Source organism: Aedes aegypti, chromosome 2 (assembly GCF_002204515.2).
Source record: "Aedes aegypti strain LVP_AGWG chromosome 2, AaegL5.0 Primary Assembly, whole genome shotgun sequence".
Classification (NCBI taxonomy): Eukaryota; Metazoa; Arthropoda; class Insecta; order Diptera; family Culicidae; genus Aedes; species Aedes aegypti.
In genome coordinates, this window is record NC_035108.1 from 428979360 (window position 1) to 428996085 (window position 16726).

General features: G+C 37.0%; 1 protein-coding gene across 1 annotated transcript; it reads left to right on the forward strand.

Moving 5' to 3' along the window:
• The first annotated feature begins 15646 nt into the window (after positions 1-15646).
• Positions 15647-16250, forward strand: LOC110676049. The gene is made up of 2 exons (XM_021842533.1): positions 15647-15694; positions 15768-16250. The coding sequence occupies exons 1-2, from the start codon at positions 15689-15691 to the stop codon at positions 16233-16235; spliced, it is 474 nt and encodes a 157-aa protein (XP_021698225.1). The 5' UTR covers positions 15647-15688; the 3' UTR covers positions 16236-16250.
• Positions 16251-16726: the final 476 nt, after the last annotated feature.

Genomic DNA, 16726 nt, shown 5'->3' on the forward strand with positions numbered 1-16726 from the left:
CACCCTTTGCTTAATTGACTCGCGATTGGGCTGCGTTCTGTTCTTGTCTATTGGAGAGTTATTTCAATTTGTGTAGACAGTTAGAATCGAGGAAACTGTCGTTCTCCCAATAACAAAAATTTTGTGTGAAGGAGAGAGAGAGAAAATGTGTGCAAGAAGAGTCAATCGGAAATCCGACTGCGCAGCAACAACTGGAGGAAAGCTAGGGTCAGCTGATCGAATATAGTTGCGAGCAACAGACGTGTTGCTAGTAGTAAGTTGAGGACCTTATCGTCCTCTTATTACGTTTCGGGCGGATACGACATGGTGCAGCCGGTAGCTGAACCGAAGCGTATTCCTTGGAACGATAAATTGACAAAAAAAAAGTAGTTTAATGATTTCGTTGGTGAGTTGAAAAATAGAATGTGAAAAAATAAATGAAAAATGTGCGAGATAGTCTAATAATTGAAGCTAAAAAAAATATATGGGGCTTAAAACTTAGTGATCGAAATGAAATTGAAACGGGCCAAAAAATATATGGAGCTCGAAACATGCAAGATAGTCAGATAATCAAAGCTTAAAAAAAATAAGATGGAGCTTTTAACAAGTGATCGAAATTAAATGAGAATGAGCAAAAAAAATATATGGGGCTCAAAATATGCGAAAAAAAATAAATGAAAAAATATATGTTGCCTAATAAAAATATTTAAATAAAAAAATAAATGAATAGAATAAGAAAAAATGAGAACCAAAAAAGAAATGTGAAATGATTCGCAATATAAAGAAAAAAAAGATGCACTAAGATGTTCTGAGAAAAGAATCGTAAAATGAATATTTAAAGTGGTTTGCAGCGAATCCGAGAGATGATATTGTAAATATTTATTTGATGGAAATGTGAAAGAAGTTTTAAGAAAAAAAAAGCGAAAATAAGTACCGAAAACATGTAAATTAATGAAACATAGCAAATATACAGATAGCAGTGAATGCATCAGAAGGCCGTCTCCATAGGCACGTTCCCCGTCAATTTGGATACAATTCAGAAGATTTTATGATTTCAAGAATGTTTAAGTTTTCTGCTAGTTTTATATTTGAGTGTGTGATTGAAGTGTATCAGCTGACTCGGTTTTGCTAATTATTGGTGGGCTGAAATATTGAAATTATGGAACATATAATTGGAAAAGTTGTGTTTCATAAGATGTTTGCATTAGTGAATGAAGAACGTGGAATTAAATTTAAAATCGTGAGAATTCGTGTTGTTCGTGAATTTTAACTGGATGATAACCGAATTAAGGATCACAAATTTTGGTCGATGTATTTCTATGAATTTTTGCGCTTGGTTTGGAGTAAGGTCGATGAGTTTTTATGCCGAATTTTAAAGATTTTTGGATGAAGTAGTGCTCAAAAAATTGATAAGATGTTGAATATAAACTGAAAATTATGCTGTTTACTCCACCATAATTCTTTTGTTTCGATAACTTTTATTTTGCGAGTCCTGTGTTGCACATTGATCCAGTTTTCCGGAAAGCTGACAAAAACGCAATTGATTGATTTGACTTTATTAACGAGATTTTTAGCCCTAGGCTAGTTCATCTCGGGACCAACGGCTTTACTTCCCTTCCGAAGGAAGTCGTCACTATAACTTTTTACGTCATAAGTGACTATGTCGGGGGATGGGATTCGATCCCAGGTCCTCGGCGTGAAAAAACGCAATGTCCAAATTTAGTTTCGAGTTCGTGAACAAAGTTGAACATCCATAATATCGGATAGTTAAATGTACATACGAGAATTTAAGAAGAAAGAAAGCAACCCAATTAAAATGTTATCTTTCATCTATGTTTTACCTATAGGGTTGAGATAATTTAAAATACGGATCAGTACTTGTTGGAGGATCAACAGAGGATGACCGGTGCAATTTGATTAGATTTATACAGGTTTTCGAATTGAATTGGATTTGGAATGGGTTTGGATTGGATTTAAATTAGATTTGGCATGGATTAGAATTTAATTTGGTTGGATTGTATTTGGATTGGATTTTGATTGGTTTTAAATTGGATTTGGATTGAATTCGGATTGGATTAGAATTTGATTCGTTTGGAATGTATTTGAATTGGATTAAATAGGATTTGGGGCCCTAGATAGCCGTAGCGGTAAACGCGCAGCTATTCAGCATGACCATGCTGAGGGTCGTGGGTTCGAATCCCGCTGGTCGAGGATTTTTTCGTGAAGGATATTTTCTCGATTCCCAGGGCATAGAGTATCTTCGTACCTGCCACACGATATACACATGCAAAAATGGTCAATCGGCAAAGAAAGCTCTCAGTTAATAACTGTGGAAGTGCTCATAAGAACACTAATCTGAGAAGCAGGCTTTGTCCCAGTTGGGACGTAATGCCAGAAAGAAGAAGAAGAAGGATTTGGATTGGATTTTAAATTGAATTTGTATTGGATTTGGCATGAATTGGAAGTGGACTTGGCATGGATAAGAATTTAATTTGGATTGGATTTGATTGGTTTTAAATTGGATTTGGATTGGATTGAATTTGGATTGAATTAGGGTTGGATTTGGATTAAAATAGAATTGGATTTGGATAGGATTGGATTTTGAATTGCCATGGCATGGATTAAAATTTAATTTGGTTGGATTGTATTTCGATTACATTTGAATCGGAATTTGATTGGTTTTAAATTTGATTTGGATTGGAATTGGATTGGATTTGGACTGGATTTTGAATTGGATTTGAAATGGATTTGGCATGGATCAGAAGTGGATTTGGCATGGATTAGAATTCAATTTTGTTGGATTGTATTTGGATTGGATTTCGATTGGTTTTAAATTGGATTTGGATTGGATTGAGTTCGGATTGGATTTGGATTAAAACTGAATTTGATTTGGATTGGTTTTAAATTGGATTTGGATTGAATTTGAAATGGATTTGGCACGGAATAGAATTTGATTTGGTTGGATTATATTTGGATTGCATTTGGATTGGAATTTGATTGGATTTGGATTGAATTCGAATTGGATTCGGATTGGATTTGAATTGGATTAGAATTTTTTTCGTTCAGATTGATTTGGATTAGAATTTGATTGGTTTTAAAAAGGATTTGGACTGGATTTTGAATTGAATTGATATTGGATTTGGCATGGATTAGAAGTGGATTTGGAATGGTTTAGAATTTAATTTGGTTGGAATATATTTGGTTTGGGTTTTGATTGGTTTTAAATTGGATTTGGATAGTATTTGGATTGAAATTGAATTGGATTTTGATTGGTTTTAAATTGGATTTGGATTGGATTTAAAATGGATATGGCATGGATTAGAATTAAATTTGGTTTGATTGTGTTTGGATTGGAATTTGATTGGATTTGGATTGGATTAGCATTTGATTCGTTTGGATTGTATTTGGATTGGTTTTAAAAAGGATTTGGACAGGATTTTGAATTGAATTTGTATTGGATTTGGCATGGCTTAGAATTTAATTTAATTGGATTGTATTAGGATTGGGTTTTGATTGGTTTTAAATTGGATTAGGATTGGATTGAATTCGGATTGGATTTGGATTAAAATTGAATTGGATTTTGATTGGTTTTAAATTGGATTGGATTGGATTGAGTTCGGATTGGATTTGGATTAAAAAAACTGAATTTGATTTGGATTGGTTTTAAATTGGATTTGGATTGAATTTGAAATGGATTTGGCATGGAATAGAATTTGATTTGGTTGGATTATATTTGGATTGCATTTGGATTGGAATTTGATTGGATTTGGATTGAATTCGAATTGGATTCGGATTGGATTTGAATTGGATTAGAATTTTTTTCGTTCGGATTGATTTGGATTAGAATTTGATTGGTTTTAAAAAGGATTTGGACTGGATTTTGAATTGAATTGGTATTCCATTTGGCATGGATTAGAAGTGGATTTGGAATGGTTTAGAATTTAATTTGGTTGGATTATATTTGGTTTGGGTTTTGATTGGTTTTAAATTGGATTTGTATAGTATTTGGATTGAAATTGAATTGGATTTTGATTGGTTTTAAATTGGATTTGGTTTGGATTGGATTTGGATAGGATTGGATTTGGATAGGATTGGATTTTGAATTGCTTCTTCTTCTGCTACTTCTTCTTTCTGGCGTTACGTCCCAACTGGGACAAAGCCTGCTTCTCAGCTTAGTGTTCTTATGAGCACTTCCACAGTTATTAACTGAGAGCTTTCTATGCCAATTGACCATTTTTGCATGCGTATATCGTGTGGCAGGTACGAAGATACTCTATGCCCTGGGAAGTCGAGAAAATTTCCAACCCGAAAAGATCTTCGACCGGTGGGATTCGAACCCACGACCCTCAGCTTGGTCTTGCTGAATAGCTGCGCGTTTACCGCTACGGCTATCTGGGCCCGAATTGCATTTGTCATGGATTAGAATTTAGTTTGGTTGGATTGTATTTGGATTACATTTGGATCGGAATTTGATTGGTTTTAAATTTGATTTGGATTGGATTTGGACTGGATTTTGAATTGGATTTGAAATGGATTTGGCATGGATCATAAGTGGATTTGGCATGGATTAGAATTTAATTTTGTTGGATTGTGTTTGGATTGGAATATGATTGGTTTTAAATTGGATTTGGATTGGATTGGATTGAAACAATAGTTTTGAATATGAAAGTATGAAGGGTAGAGTGTTTCACGGATATCAGCTTCAATATCCGGGCTGTAATTCAAGGTAGACATAAGTTAACGCATATAAATAAGTTTACCAATAAAGGCAGAATTCTATATGCATGAGGAAAATCTGTTCATATTCTTGTATGAACTAACGGAAAACTTATTTAAAAAAAAAAAAAAAAACAAACTAAGTTTTGTATTGTACAGAAATAGTTAAGAGCAGAGTAGAGGTGAGAGGTATTGTGGAGATAGATACTTGATTATATTCAATAAATACATATGCAGAAAAAAATATCGATAAATGTTACTGTTTAAGTACTCGTAGATTACACCCTTTGCTTAATTGACTCGCGATTGGGCAGCGTTCTGTTCTTGTCTATTGGAGAGTTATTTCAATTTGTGTAGACAGTTAGAATCGAGGAAACTGTCGTTCTCCCAATAACAAAAATTTTGTGTGAAGGAGAGAGAGAGAAAATGTGTGCAAGAAGAGTCAATCGGAAATCCGACTGCGCAGCAACAACTGGAGGAAAGCTAGGGTCAGCTGATCGAATATAGTTGCGAGCAACAGACGTGTTGCTAGTAGTAAGTTGAGGACGCTTATCGTCCTCTTATTACGTTTCGGTCGGATACGACAGGTTGGTCAAATTGATGGACCCCTCGGTAGTAAAAATTGAAACAGTTTTTGAGGACCCCTCGATTTTTGACAGTGAGCCTCTGTACGTGCCACAAATTCTGTTGTTCTTTTGACTTTTACTGTGCGCCGTGTCACCAACACACTGTCTCGCTCTCTCACTTGAGAGAAGGGCGCACAGTAAAAGTCAAACGTTTTATCGCATGCATAGGCTCATTTTTGGCTCACTAAAACTGCTACTCACTCCACTACTCAGAAATTTATTCAACAACTACTTTAAAATAACATGGTTTTGGAAAGAGAAAACAAAGGAGCAAACATAAAAATATTTGCGGCCATATTGAATTTGGCAACCATATTGGATTTTATCGGAAAAACAGAATTTTCATGGTGTTCGCAACCACCGTTTTCTAATAGTTTTTGCATCATTGGAAAGCTGAGCTTGTTTTACACAAAATATGAAAAAATCAAAGAATGATGTTCTTTTGATCGAAAGTTATATGCGATTTTGTAAAATATTTCTTATCGCGCTGATGCAATTTGCGGTCAAATAATAGTGCTATTGTGATTTACGCTCGCTGTGATGTTTTTTAATTTCAAAAAAATATTGGTGCTAGGGGTCATCCAAAAATTACGTCTATTATTTGGGGGAGGAGGGGGCTAATAAAAGTGTGACAGTGTGTAACATCAAATGCCCCTCGGCTCAAAAATTACCACAGTACATTGGAGAACAATAAGCTGTTGGGAGACAATGGAAAATATCATACTGACTTTTGATGAATAGGAGACAGATTATATACAAATTCGTTCGGTAAAACCATAGCCTAAATCTTGAGTTCTTGAACAAGTTATTAGAGTTATTCGCTGTATCTTAAATATTATATAAACCACGCTATGTAAGTAATTTTGGAAGATTAAGATGAATTCATCTAATTATTTACCTAACTTCTCTAAACAGTATCTAGCAGTATAAATTGTATCAACCTTAAATCTAAAGAACTACTACGATTGTAACTGAAAAATTTGTTAGTATTATGATTGTAAACTAAAATACAAATGAATTGAAATCTATTAAAAACTTACAGCTAAAGCTGATCTCAACAAACGAATCGTATATCTTGTGGGACTGCTAAGAAAGTTCAGCTACAAATTGTATTCGGCATTGGAGAAATCGAGAGAGAGAGAGAGAGAGAGGGGGGTCTAGAAATTCCGAAAACGATGGTCGTCATATCTGAATCTTCCCCTAGAAAGGAGGGGGTCTCTTCGTATGAGGTAGGGTGTCCATATAGACGACCCCCACACACTCTGCATTCCAATGATACAAAAACTTTTAAAATCGGTGATTGTGAACACCATGAAAATTCAGTTTTTTTCGGTAAAATCCAATATGTTGGCCAAATTCAACATGGCCGCCATATATTTTTAGTTTTGTTAATGAAGCTCCTATGCTTTCTTTTTCCAAAACCATGTTATTGTGGAGTGATTGTTGAGCAAATTTTTGAGTTGAGGCAGTTTGAGTGAGTCAACATTGTCAAAATCTAGGAGTTTTCAAGAGCTGTTTTAATCATAACTACCGTGGGGTATATCAATTTGACCAACCGAATGAAGTTTCGCTACTTACTCGACAAAAGTTTTCGAATAAGCATAAATTTGAACATTTTGAAAGACCAAGTGTAAATAGTGGGTCGGCCATAGCGAGAATTACTCATTATCAATTTATTGATCTTGAAAATGTGAATAGGGGTACAAGTCGACAATTGTGACGGCCATCTTTGGATTCCGGGAAGTTTCACACATGAACTAATTGATCAAATTTGCCAAGACGAATAATTCTGGTGAATGGTTTTTTATATAATTAAAATGTAATTTTATTGCAGACGAATTAAAAATGCTGACCACAATTGCAATTTAGGGAGCAGTTCAAACGGGGCCTTAGTAAATACTTTAACAGTTCTTTACAGAGATCCTTCAGATATTTCTTCAAGAATTTCTTCCGAAATATGTCCAGGAGCTTTTCCAAAGACTCTTCCAGATATTTCTCCAAAAAATCCATGAAAATTTCTCCAGGCTAATCTTTACAGCGATTTCTCCACGGGTTTACCCAGAGATTCCTTCTCCTGAATGAATTTTCGATCATTATCAGATTGTTTAGGCTCCACCAGGAGTTCTACGAGACATTCACGATTTCCTCAAATGATTTCTCCACGAATCCTTTCAGAGATCTCTACATGGATTTCTTCAGGAAAATACTTGCTTGAATGAAATTGCTTCATGATAACATTCGAGGGTTATTCCATGCATTTCCCCGGAGAAATCTCTACAGCAATTACCCTAAGGATTCGTTCGAGATTCGTTCAGTAATTTATTTGGGTACTTCAAAGTCTTCAACAGGTTTTTTTTCTAGGGATTTCTCCAAGAAATTATCTGGCAATTTCATCAGAAACCTCACCTGGGACTACTCCAGAAATATCTTGAGGATTTTCTGGAGATATAATTCGTCAGTAGGGGCCCAGATAGCCGAAGCGGTAAACGTGCTGCTATTTAGCATGACCAAGCTGAGGGTCGTGGGTTCGAATCCCGCTGGTTGAGGATTTTTTCGTAAAGGAAATTTTCTCGATTCCCTGGGCATAGAGTATCTTCGTACCTGCCACACGATATACACTTGCAAAAATGGTCAATCGGCAAAGAAAGCTCTCAGTTAATAACTGTGGAAGTGCTCATAAGTGCAAAATATAGTAAAGGGTTTTTAAAATAAAATTTAAAGATTATACTTTTCTTCTCTTGAATAAAACACGACTTGTTCAGTTCGATCTCAAACACTTTCTGACTAGATTTATTTCTCCTGTTCATCATTACACTTCTATATTCCCTTTTCCTTAAACCTATATTTTTTACTCTCTATCATCTCTCTCGCAATTCCTTATTTTACTTCCGATATTCGAAATCGGTATCATCCTATTTTACCGAACATTGTATTGAACTTGTATACAACAACTCCTCATCCCTTTGAGAAAGTTCCAAGATTGTTTTATATAAAATATAATTTCGACTATTTACAATTATTTCCTTAAATTCAACATCTCTGATAATTCATTCAATAATACACAAAATCTTTCTTTCTCTTTTTCTTAGTTCTTCTTTTGCTTTTTTTTCTGATAGGATTCTGTTGATCCTCTGTAACTTGATTTTCAAAATCGAATTCATTAAAATCATTTTCTTTAAATATAAACGAATCAGCAGGATAACCGTAAAATGATGAACTTGAATCAGATAGATCATCTTCTTCTCTTCTTCTTTTCCTATTATTGTCTACTACTAAATTTTCGTCTTCTTCTTCAACGTTGTCTTGTTGTAGAAAACAATCTGCTTGTGGTTGATCCGTTGTATCAACCAAACTCTCTCCACGAAACACTACCTTTCGATCCATTCTCAAGTGTGATTCAGACTGCACTTTCAATTGACGCTTGTGCGCCCATACAATTCTACCAGCGAGGGAAATCTGTAAAATATGATCAGAGATCTGTTTTAGGAATTTTGCGGGAATCGAATTTCTATTATCAGTCTTGTTAGAGTTCTTGTAATAAATCAGGTCTCCAACCCTAAGCTTAGCAAAAGAATCAGATTTCTTATCCTTTTTAGTCTCGCATGCATGTTGGTTATCATCATAAAATTCGGTTAGGTTCTTTTTAAAACTAGATTTAGGATTAATCAAATCCAGTAGGGTTTTAGGTTTATATGAGAGTAATCGCTCAGAGGGGAATTCGCCATCCTTTTCAAGACAATTGTTCCTGTAAATAAAGAGAAAATATGATATTTGCTCATCCGTATCCAAACCCCTAATTTCTCGATCCAAAAGGAACTTCTTTAATACGTCTTTGACCAAACAAACTGTTCTCTCCGTTTGGCCGTTGCTTTCAGGGTGATATGGGGGTCTCTTCATGACCCGGATGCCTTGTTTCTCAAAAAAAGTAACAAAATTGCTTGAATTGAAAGGTGGTCCTCCATCGGTCACTAAAACATCCGGCAACCCAAAACGAGCGACTATGCTCAGGAAAACCTTGATTACCTTTTTATGATCTGTACCATTTCTCATATATTCCAACTCAATTCATTTGGTAAAGCTGTCTACGACGACCAAAAACATCTTCCTCTCAAAATAATAGAAATCCGCATGCAGTCGACTAAATGGCCTTTTTGTAGGTATCCAACGAGAATAAGTGCTGGTGCTGGTTTGTTACTGCATTCATCTCATTACAAATGCTGCATGATTTCACATATTTTTCCACATCACCATTCATGCCAACCCAGTATACGGTTCGCCTCGCAAGTTGTTTTATTTTGCTGATTCCCGAGTGATTGGAGTGTAACAATTTAAGTACTTTTTCTTTCATACTTACAGGGACAATTACTCGGTCTTGAAACAAAATACAACCGTCGATTTCCTCAAGATCTTGATGTAGAGAATATACATCCTTAAAACATTTTTCCAGTCGATCTGGCCAACAATTGTGAAGAAAATATATAATTTTTTGAATGAAACCATCATTTGTGATAGCTCTAGCAATCTCCAGATAGTCCATAGGAAATTCATCCGAAAAGTTCAAATTCTTCACAAACTCCACTGCTAAATCCTTTGGAATTTCTTGAGCAAGCGGAAAACGAGAGCAGAAGTCTGCATTTCTCATTTTAGATGCAGGTGTGTATACTATATCGTAATCATTAACAGACATTTCCATGATATAACGTTGCAATCTTGTGACAGGCATCGCATTTTTCCCTTCCTTGCCGAAAATACCAATAAGCGGTTTGTGATCCGTAAAAATAGTGAATTTCATGCCATACAAATATCTATGGTACTTTTTTACCGTACTGGCAATCGCCAAAGCCTCCAAATGCAATATCGGGTAATTTTTCTGCGCATTGTTAAGGGAAAAGGAAGTAAAGCTTATTGGCTTTTCTACTCCGTCCACTATATGAGCGATGACTCCGTCAACACCATAGTTACATGCATCAGTAACCACTACAATTGGTTTATCTGGGTCAAAGTATTCCAAAAGTTAAGGTTTCAATAGAATCTGTTTACAATCTTCAAATGCCTTGTTACACTCTTTTGTCCAGGTGTAATGAACATTCTTTTTCAAAAGACTGTAAAGGCAATGAATGCGGGATGAAAGATTGGGAATAAATTTGGAGTAATAAGTTAGTAACCCCAAAAAAGCCTTAAGCTCGGAAACATTTCGAGGAGCTTTCGCTTCTCGAATAGTTTGAACTTTTTCAGGACAGGGTAGTAAACCTTTCTCGGTCAAAACATGTCCTAAATACGGCAATTTTTCTACAAAAAAAAATTGCATTTCTTGAAATTTACTTTAAATTTGGCCTTAGCTAAACTTTCTAATACCAAATGAAGTTTATTCTTACAATCCTCAAAATCTTTACCCGCTATCAACACGTCGTCCAAATAACAACAAACATGTTCAATTTCTCTCAACACCTGGTCCATAACTTTCTGAAAAATCGCTGCACTCGATGAGGCACCCTGAGGTAACCTGTTATAACGATAAACAGGTCTAATGTGTTTATGGCCATTAGCTTCTTCGAATTTTCAGAAAGTAAAAGCTGTGTATAAGCACCAGCAAGGTCTAACGAACAAAAAACTTTTGAACCAGAAATAGCAGCAAAAATGTCTTGAATTAGAGGAAGAGGGTATGTGTTTGGCACAATTACCTTATTAATTGACACTTTACAATCGATTACTAACCGGATTTGTTGATCTTTTTTCATAACTACAATGACTGGTGATGCCCATTCACTTGCTTCAACGGGAGTTATGATACCGTCTTTCTCTAAAGTGTCCAGATAATCAATAACCTTTTGTTTTGAACGCAAAGGAACATCGTATGCTTTTTTGAAAATGGGTTCATCTTCTTTCAAAACTAAGTCCCCGGTAAAACCAACTATTGGATTTGAGAAATCCTTGTCAAAAACGTTGGGGAACTTACGATTAACGTCATTAATCGTCTCGTCTTCCGTCAAAGCATTTATCGTCCCCGCAGCTGTCGATGGTCTAGCGAAAGTATTTCTCCATCCTTGATAGAAAACGTCTAACCATGTACGGCCCATCAATGGAACAAACTCGTTGTCACACCGTAGTACTACCATAGAAAGGTCTTTGTTGATGTCTCCTACCTGCACTGGAACAAACACTTTTCCCAAAATAGCCAAACGTTTTCCGTCTATGACGACTAACTTTTTGTTGCAAGGTTTTAAAGTGTGAGATTCAAAGTTCCTCAAAAACAGACTTTCGGAAGTAACGCTCTCTGAAGAGCCGCAATCAATCTCCATTGTCAGCCATTTCCTATCCGCTAGAACTTCAACGTAACACGGTTCGTTAATCTTATTAACTGCCGAAATCATCATGCAAGGAGATTCATCCTCCGATTCTGTATCTTGCAAATCAGTTTTCAATCTTTTAAACAATGCTGTTGTAGAGGATGTTGAGGATTTAGGTGATTGAATAAGGTTAACATGGCTTCTTTCCTGGCTTGGACTCTTCTTGTTCAATTTATAACAAAACTTTCTAGTGTGTCCACGTTTTTTACAAAATGAACATAAAAATGTTGGTTTACTGCTATTGTTTTCGCGCCTATCGCCAAATCTACGATTTATTCGGCCTTCTTTTGAAAACGATCTATCTCGGCTGTAACTTCTACTTCCGCCTCTACTTCTGCGTTCAAATCTAACACGAGAACGATTCACTCAAGCACCAAGTCTAGCTATCACATTACTGCGGTTATTACTTCTTTTGTCATCATCCTCTTTCAAATAACGCGTCCTGTCACTGGATATTTCCTGATTAACGATAATTATTTCTGCTTTAGAAGCAGTTAGATCGTCTTCATCGAATCCAGGTTTTTACGAGCGCTAATGGCTGCCGCAAACAGGCTCACTTTCTGGTAGGGAGCTGTCGATATGACGTTTGGCTTGGGTCCGTTCAATATAAAACTACCCAAGCAAAACGTCAAATCGACTGATCCCTACCAGAAAGTGAGTGTGTTTGCGGCAGCCATTAGCGCCTTTAAAAAGCTGGATAACCGTTTTTGCAATTGACGATCAAAAACACCAATAACTAACACATCTCGAATAGCTATCTCCTTAAATACATCAAAATCGCACTCTTCTGCCTATTGTTTCACAGCAAGGACAAAATCAATTTCTTTTTCATACTGTCCTTGACGACGAGTCCAGAATTTATAGCTGTGTATTACTTCAGACTCCTTTTTGTCGAAACACTTAGTCAACTCTTCAGTCATTTGCTTGTAGGTCAAATCTTTAAAGTCTCTCCCCGGAAACAAAAATTTTAACTGTGTAGAAACTTCACGGCCGCAAACCGCCAAAAAAGATGTGTTGTACTGATCTTCTTTTATATTGTTATGCAAGAACAGCCATTCTAGCTGCTCTTGATATTGAGCAAATGGTATAGTACCAGGCAAATACGGTTCAGTAGTAGTTTGCAACATACTGGTAATTCAAATGGGAAAAGTTTTAAAAATATAACAAAACAATCAATGCGAATCCGGATAAGAATTCAGTTCATATAATGTATGTATTCAATGAATAGAAAAACAACATCACATACCTGGTAGCTTTCTGTTGAAAACTTGTTTCTGGCCTTGAGACACAATCGATTCCTAGCAGCAAACAGTCGAACAGCAGCACAACAACAACAGCCCAACAGCAGCAAAACAACCTCCAGATGCCAGCGACGCACTAGCACAGCAACCAAAACTTCCAAAATGCCCGAAAAATCTCCAGCTGCAGCACAACAGCAACCTCCAAAGCACAACCCAGAAAGGCAAATTTGTCACCACTCACTACCGATCTTCTCTGTGATAGAAAACACTATGAAAATACTTCTAAAAACAAACTTCTCCAGCTGTGTCACTGACCTTCGATGCAGTTCACCGACCTCACACCAGCTGACTTGGTAAACAAAAGATGCACTTTCGATGCACAAACTTACTGATTGCTTTGCCGTCGACCAAATGCCACAGTTGATTCGATGACAGATTTGCTTTGTGCTCTGAGTGCGGTAAAATTGGTAGGCGAAACAAAAGGGACAACGCTACTGCCGCCTTCCTTTTATGACGCTTACACTGGAAAATAAATGATGCTCAAAATGGTGAAAACAAAATGAATACGGCGCAACAAACAAAAGAATAAGAAATCACAATAGAACAATGAGAATCAAACGCTGTTTCAATAAAATGTATAAAAAGCACTATACAAAATGGTCTCTTCTTTCGACAAAATTGATTTTCGTCGTAATTTTTACGCTCGTTTCACTAAAAATTTACTAAATAACCCTTTAGAATGATGCTGATTTTCCAACCAACAAACTAATGAGTGAACGTTAAACACGCCACAAATGCTCTTAAAAATTCAAATAAGATTCCCTTTTCCTTAAACCTATCTTTTTTACTCTCTATCATCTCTCTCTCACAATGAGCCATTTTACGAGACGTTTCGGAACAGCTGATCGCCGGAACGGCGTCAATTGACAGGAGACCTGGGATTAAATCCAGCATGATTTTCAACAACGCCTCATCTTACCAAACGTGGACATAAGGAAAATGACAAAAATGAGATCCAAAAATGTTCGTTACTGCAACATTACACCTAGTTATTGTATCAGCTACCACTTTGTTACCCATATTGCACATAAAAAAGCACTTTTGTGATCAGAAATATTTTAATAATTTTTCTCCATTTAAGTTTTCGCCTGGATGAAAAGCTACGCTAGAGATGCGCACAGTCATCAACCATCATCATCGCGAAAACTGACGACGATGATTGAAAAATCCCAGGTCTCCTGTCATTTGACCAGGCTTCGTAAAATGGCTTATTCCTTATTTTACTTCCTATAATCGAAATCGGTATCTTCCTATTTTACCGAACATTGTATTGAACTTGTATGCAACAATAAGAACACTAATCTGAGAAGCAGGCTTTGTCCCAGTTGTGACGTAATGCCAGAAAGAAGAAGAATAATTCGTCAGTGAACGTCTTTTTACTTATAGCTGCAAAACATGAATTTTATTTTTTTTTTTAATAGCTGATTCATTAAATTATCAAATTTAAATAGTTCAACAGTATCGGAAATGGTTCAGGGTATTCGGATATAATCTGGGAGACGCAGATTGCCGTAGCAGTGAACGCCCAGCTTTTCAGCAAGGCCAAACTGAGGTTCGAACACAATCGATCGAGCAGCATCATGGGTTGAAAATTTCCACGACTTCGGCAAATGAAGCTTCTAGTTAATAACCGTAAAAGTGCCCAGAAGAATACTAAGCTGAGAAGCAGGTTCTGTTGATGGACTTATATGTGCCATACACATTTCAATATCACGCAATAAAACAGCAATAATTTGGTTGTTAGAAGCATTTATTTCATTTAAATCTTCTATCACAATGATAACACATATCAAGTCTCCCAAGCTTTCAGGCAACAATCAATTTCTCTCCTCTGACTGGAACAGGAGCAACATGGAACGAACCGGGTGTGGCAGCAATCTGCTTCGATACTGGAACCGACGACAGGTAGCGCCCCTTGTGTCCCCATCCGTAGACTCCAGCAGCGTTGCCATAGGTTCCCCAGGGCAATCCCCATGAGTATGCATAGTTTAGAGATTTTGCCTTGTATCCATACAGTCCGTTGTCATAGCCATAGGATGGAGCCCACGCTGGAGACCATGAATTGACGTAGGAATTGCCATTCCAGGCGACAGCGTTGGCTTGTGGCCAGGTATTATAGAGCCCTTTTCCATAGACTCCATATGGAGGCCACACCGAGGTACTTACTGGCCAGGATGGATATGCCGCCTCCGGGATGTACGACGCTTGAGAAGCAACCGCAAGAGTAAGGGCAATAATGGCGATAAAAATCTGGAAAAATATAGAATATAGTCTCAAAATTTGATAATGATTCTAGAGTCTGTTTACTTGCCTTCATGATGAACTTTGATAGAGTTAAGTTGTGATCAGTTAATGTTAGAATGACCAGTTGATGTATGATGATTCAACACAGTCATCGAGTTGGTTTTATACCTCTTTGAACCGTACCGCAAGCAATCAGAGTTCCAATGTTACGGTTGGGTGCTTCCAGTAGTGCGAATTGGCATTGGTTTTGCAAGGAGATTGTCTATATTGATTCACTTATTTTCCCAGGATATTTGCACTTATGTACAGTGATAGGAAGTGATATGTACACTGGGGAAAGAGGTGTAGGTAATTGTTGTCATATGAATGAGTTTACGAAAGGGCGATACTATAAATACGAAAAGTCAGTAAGCCATCACCATCAGTCAACAGCTTTTCCTATCAGGAACAACAACTATCTCAATTTCAACCAAAAATGAAGGTATTATCATATGCCTTAAATTGATAAATTAAGTTTCAAATTAATCGGATTCCATCGAATATTTTCTTCTCAGGTTTTCATTGCAATCATTGCCCTAACCTTTGCGGTTGCCTCCCAAGCATCGTACGTTCCGGAGACGGCTGCCTATTCGTCGTGGCCTGTAAGTACCTCTGTGTGGCCACCGAACGGAGTCTATGGAAAAGGACTTCACAACGACTGGTCGTACGCTAACGCCAACAACTGGAACGCTTACCCTCACGTCAACTCGTGGTCTTCCGCTTGGACTCCCTACGGATACAACAATGGCCTCTATGGTCGCAAGACCGTTGTCCAAGCCAATGTGGCCAAGTCAGCGTATCCATGGGGACTCCCCTGGGGAACTTATGGTAATGCTGCTGGAGTCTACGGTTGGGGACACAATGGAGACTATCTGTCATCGGTGCCAGTGTCCAAGCAGATCGCTGCTCCTAATGGATTGGTTTATGCCGCACAATCAGTTCCATTTGCCGGGCAGAAGTTGATTGCAGATCGCTGCTCCTAATGGATTGGTTTATGCCGCACAATCAGTTCCATTTGCCGGGCAGAAGTTGATTGTCGCTTAAAATTTGAAAGTCGAATTAAAATGTATTTAAACTTGCAACAAACACATGTTTTTTTATACGTTAAACATTATATCACAAAATCGTTAAAAATGTTAACCTGTTCCGTATGCAAAACAATATAAGACATCAATGTCATTGTCAATATAAAGCTTCACTACACTCGATGCGATTGCAACCCTTAGGCATTGAGTTCATTCTATTCTATATATTATTAAATTAGACTCTAACACCACGTTACAGCCGACTGAACTCAGTAAGATTATGCTCAAGTTGCCTTAAATTAAGCTATCGCTTTAGACTAGATACTGATCTTATGATCTCCACTGTAATTTCTAGACAGTGTCTTTTGTTCGAAACCCGTAGGGGCAACGATGGGAAACAGAAACAGTAATATGGCACGAAATGCGCTCATATGATAAGATCTCCAAAC